This window comes from Raphanus sativus, unplaced genomic scaffold (genome assembly GCF_000801105.2).
Source record: "Raphanus sativus cultivar WK10039 unplaced genomic scaffold, ASM80110v3 Scaffold1318, whole genome shotgun sequence".
NCBI lineage: Eukaryota > Viridiplantae > Streptophyta > Magnoliopsida > Brassicales > Brassicaceae > Raphanus > Raphanus sativus.
The window spans coordinates 10451-15236 of record NW_026616630.1 but is presented as its reverse complement, the minus strand read 5'-3'; the positions used below and the strand labels follow the sequence as shown (position 1 = coordinate 15236).

General features: G+C 40.5%; 1 protein-coding gene across 1 annotated transcript; it reads left to right on the top strand.

Moving 5' to 3' along the window:
- Positions 1-918: 918 nt before the first annotated feature.
- Positions 919-2173, top strand: LOC130504035 (uncharacterized). The gene is made up of 2 exons (XM_056998607.1): positions 919-1940; positions 2029-2173. The coding sequence occupies exons 1-2, from the start codon at positions 919-921 to the stop codon at positions 2171-2173; spliced, it is 1167 nt and encodes a 388-aa protein (XP_056854587.1).
- Positions 2174-4786: the final 2613 nt, after the last annotated feature.

The following is a 4786-nucleotide window of genomic DNA, read 5'->3' as shown; positions in this document are numbered from 1 at the left end:
GCTTAATCTGCATTTGGATTCTCTCTGCAAAGAGGTGAATGGAAAGATAGACATCATCGATACCCGTTTCAAGATGTTGTGCACCCAAATTTCTCAGATTGCAAAACTGTGAAAAATGAAATTTTTCTCCAAAGGAACGACACTGTTCACTCGGATACTATTCATCCGATTACTGTTCATCCGGGTACTGTTCACGCGAGTACTGTTCATCAAGGTACTGTTCATCCGATATCAATCGACACTGTTCATCCCGTATCGGTCGACACTGTTCATCCCGTATCGGTCGACACTGTTCATCCCGTATCGGTCGACACTGTTCATCCCATATCGGTCGACATTGTTCATCACGGTACTGTTCACTAAAATACTGTTCATCGCGACACTGTTCATCGCAGTACTGTTCATCGTGACACTGTTCATCGCGGTACTGTTCATCGTGACACTGTTCACCCAGAAACTGTTCATCGGGATACTGTTCATCGTGACACTATTCATCCCGACTGGAAAGAGCAGCAGGTCTATTCTAGATGGGATAACTACTTTGGAGAAGTAGTAAAACATGAGAAGTTGGAAGATGAAGTCTTTTTAGTCGAAAGTTGCATGTCCATTGGTAGCTCGTACTTGTGTCGATCTACACCATCAGCTGAAAATCGATCGACACCACTTTTAGGGTCATGGAGTACTGTTCAAATTCAGAGCCACTCAGATTTCGCTGCTCAACACCCACATCCTCCCATCCCGTACCATGCTAAAACATATGACGTCGAGCAACACAAACAAAACAGCATCGATCGACCTCCACGGGAAAGCATCGATCGACAGCGAATCACTACAAATCTAGTGTGTTTACCAGACCCTTATGCCCACGGTTTGAATGCAACTCGCAACCCATCTCAGACGCCAGTTTGCTTAAAGACAATGGAGAAGACCATACAGCAACCTGTAGATGCACCAGACCAAAAGCAATTGACTCTAGTTGAAACTTCTTTCGTTGAGAGTGTCGATCGACGACATCCACCTGGTATCGATCGACACCAAATGGACGGACATGAACCTGTCATGGAACGGCAGGCAACAAAAGAAGTGATTCAGATTGGGATGAGGTCGAAAGCTAAGAAACTCTATGTTCCCAAACACCTAAGGAGAGAAGCCAACAAAGCTGAACTTGATGGATTTCACAAGAGGGTGAAGAGAGTTCCTAAGGGTATGACTTTTGAGGAAGCCTATTATAAGTACAAACTTGGTAATTTCTTCAGAGAGAGCAGAGAGACAGAAAAGGACATGGAGATATTATTTAACAAAGTCTGCCGTAAGCCTAAGAGGACTCTAAAGAAGGAACAAGATCCTGGAAAGTTTCTGATTCCATGCTATATAAATAACCACGATTTGCCAAATGCCCTCTGCGATACTGGATCTGCAGTCAGCATCATGGCTATAGACACTGCTGAAGTATTAGGACTAAAGACGGAACCTTCAAAAGATAGTTTCGCTTTCATTGATAACTCCAAAGCAAACTCAGCAGGCATGATCAGGAATGTTAAAGTGGAGATAGGAGAATGCACTATTCCTGTGGATTTTCATGTCGTGGAACTCAAATCAGGCAGGACATCTCCCCTTCTTTTTGGAAGAGCCTTCATGGCTACAGTGGGAGCAGTTTGTGATCTTAAGAAGAATAGGATGTGCCTAACTAATGTTGATGAAAATGCCTTCTATGATCCTGTGGAGAAGAAGAAAAGTGAAGATTTGATTTCATACATAGAGATGTTTGAAGATCCAGCACTTCTAACATATGCAGATCGCGAGCTTGCAAAATCAGGATCAACATCGATCGACATTCAACTTTCAAGATCGGTCGACAATGAGCCTCATGAATCGACCGACACTGAGCCTTTAGAATCGGTCGACAGCATCCAGATTTCAGAACATAACGAGACTGAAAAGTCTAAGTCTGGGGGAAGACCTACAAAGAGGAAGAAGAAAATGAAAAGGAATATAGATGCATATTCTCTATCACTGGTCCCTTCTCAGTGTCAGGAGGAAAGTCTTGAGTGTAGAGTTCGCCACAGAGGAGGTCCAGCTTCTTTTGCTAAGGTTAGAGTGCTATCTGATCCAAAACTTAGAGACAAAGGGGAAGCATCTGCAAGATCTTTCATCAACTGCATCAACCAAATGAGGAAGAGAGACAAAGAAACTTGTTCTGGAACAAGTTCACATCCTCATCCAGATTAAATCAGACCTCCAAAAGTCAAGCTAATGACTAAAAATAAGCCCTGAGTGGGAGGCAACCCACTGTTAGGTTTGTTTTTAAATTTGGTTTTATTTTCATAAATTACTGATTTTTGTTTTTAAATTTTGCAGGTAAAAAAAAAAGAAAAAGAAATGAACAGTACGCACGACACTGTAGCAACACTGCCGAGCGATACTGTAGCAAGCAAATCGATCGAAATTGTAGCAGAGTTACTGTAATAGAATCACTGTAGCAACGCTACTGTAGCAGAATCACTGTTTATCCGAAAAAAATATATTAGTTTTATATTTATCTATTATTGACTTTTAGTGTTTTATGTTAGTAAAAATACAGGAGATAGATTCAAGGAAGATGAGTTTCCACAAGAATCGACGATGGCTAGCTAGCATCGATCGACAGAGCATTAGGAGTATTGATCGCCACTTAACTTTGTTTGTCGACACTCACATCCAAATCAAGTACACCATTTTTCCTTGTTAAATATTGTCCTTATGATTTATTCTTCCACCAATTTTAGACTGTATAACACTGGTAATAGTGTTGTTTACGTCTGGGGGAGGTCGTACTAATATTATAATTTAGATTAGCTATTTAGAATAGGGACCCGAGTAAACGATTGCCATAATATCGACCGACGAGAAGAAATCAATATCGATCGACATAACCAAATCTGCCACGACCAATGACAACACATTTACATCGATCAACATCTATTCCGGTCAGGTATTTCGTTCTAACTTGTTACATTGAGTACTTATGGTCTATTTCTCACCAATCTCCGACTTGATAACACCATTATAGTGTTATTTAAGTCTGGGGGAGGTTCTACTGATACTGTGTTTTAGTTTTTGAAAAAAAAAAAAAAAAGAAAGATCCAGGTAAACGATTGCTCAGCACATCGCCCGATGAGACCAGCTCGATATCGATCGTCAGCACTTCATATCACACGATCGATTGTCTCTTCATTGTGTCAAACGATCTCTCTAACCATCGACCGATGAGACCATGTCGATATCGTTCGACAGCGCTTCATCTTCAACGACCGATTGTCACTTCATTGTGTCGATCGTCACCGACATTAGCGAGCTGGTATATCGTTCTTACTTGTTAATTTTGTGCTATTGCTTTATGATTTTCACATTACCACCGACTGTTTTACACTGGGGACAGTGTAATTTAAGTCTGGGGGGACTACTAATGGTTATTTACTTTATGTGTCTTATTTAAAACGTTTTCAAAAAAGTTTTTATTGAGTCAAGAAGGGGATATAATCTTAATCGATTTATTACTTGTCATCTAACCACTCTTTAGACCAGTCTTAGATTTACTGACTGCAGAAGTACTTGAGATACTAAAGTGGATCAACCTGTCAACTATGTTTGCACTTGCTGAAATTGTTTGAAGGAACCAAAGCTGACCTCCAACCTAATTTGACATGATTTGCTTATTTTGGGGCTTGGTATACAAGGGATCGGAATCCTCCTACAAGTCTGGAAGGTAAAAAGTCTGTGTGTTTCTGGTTCCCTTCCTTCTCTCTCTTCGGCATCTCAAAGATCTAAGTTTATAAAGAAAAGATTGATATGATTTCTTGAGAGGCAGAGGGGTAGGAGTGTCTCCTGCGACCCCATTATTCTGAATCTCAGGGATGATCACACATTGTGGAAACGAGGGATAGGTAAATTACCTGAGACCCCATTATTCGCTACACTTTGTCAAATGTATGAGTTACAAATGCAAATGTCAATGAGATAGACTAGATGACCTATGTGGCATCGAAACCTGTTGAAATTGAAACTAATAAGAGATCCAGAGAAGATAGAAGAAGGGAGAAAGGGATCAGAGAAGACTACATGTGTGTTCAGATACTTGTTTGAGTTGAATCCATGTGTCCTTTGATCGATACTCCCAAAGTAAAGCCTAAACTTTTATTTTTATGCAAGAAATGAGGTTAGTAGAGGGGATTGTCAGACATGATCTGTTAAGTTGTTGACTAGGTGAATTTGGTTGCTATATTAGGATATGGTATAATGTGCTTCTAAGGTTAGGATGTTTAATGATTTGGTTTGAACTACTAGAGAGATGATGAACTGAGTTTTTAAAAATCCTTCGAGTCCCTGCTGTTTTCAAACCTCTTTCAGAGAGACTGTCTGTTGGTTTTGCTTGAGGACAAGCAAAAGGATAAGTCTGGGGGACTTGATATACCATGGATTTTACCCATTTTTACCCATGGTATATAAGTGTTATTGATACTATTTACTATGTATTGGAGTCTATTTAGAGTATTTACAGGTTCAAGGACGATTTGGAGATATATGGTGATTATGGTGCCTTTTGGAGTCTTTCGCAGTGCAGAACTGCACAGACGTTTCAGATGTTTAGCTCTCGCTGGAGACCTTCCCACGATTGGATTTAGCCCATATTTGGACACAATATAGAGCTTTGAGTTAGATTTCCAATGCCACCGGTTTGAGGTCAATCCAACGGTTAGATCGGAAGTTATGCCCATTTTACTGAAGTGTGGTCAGTCTTCCTCGCGAG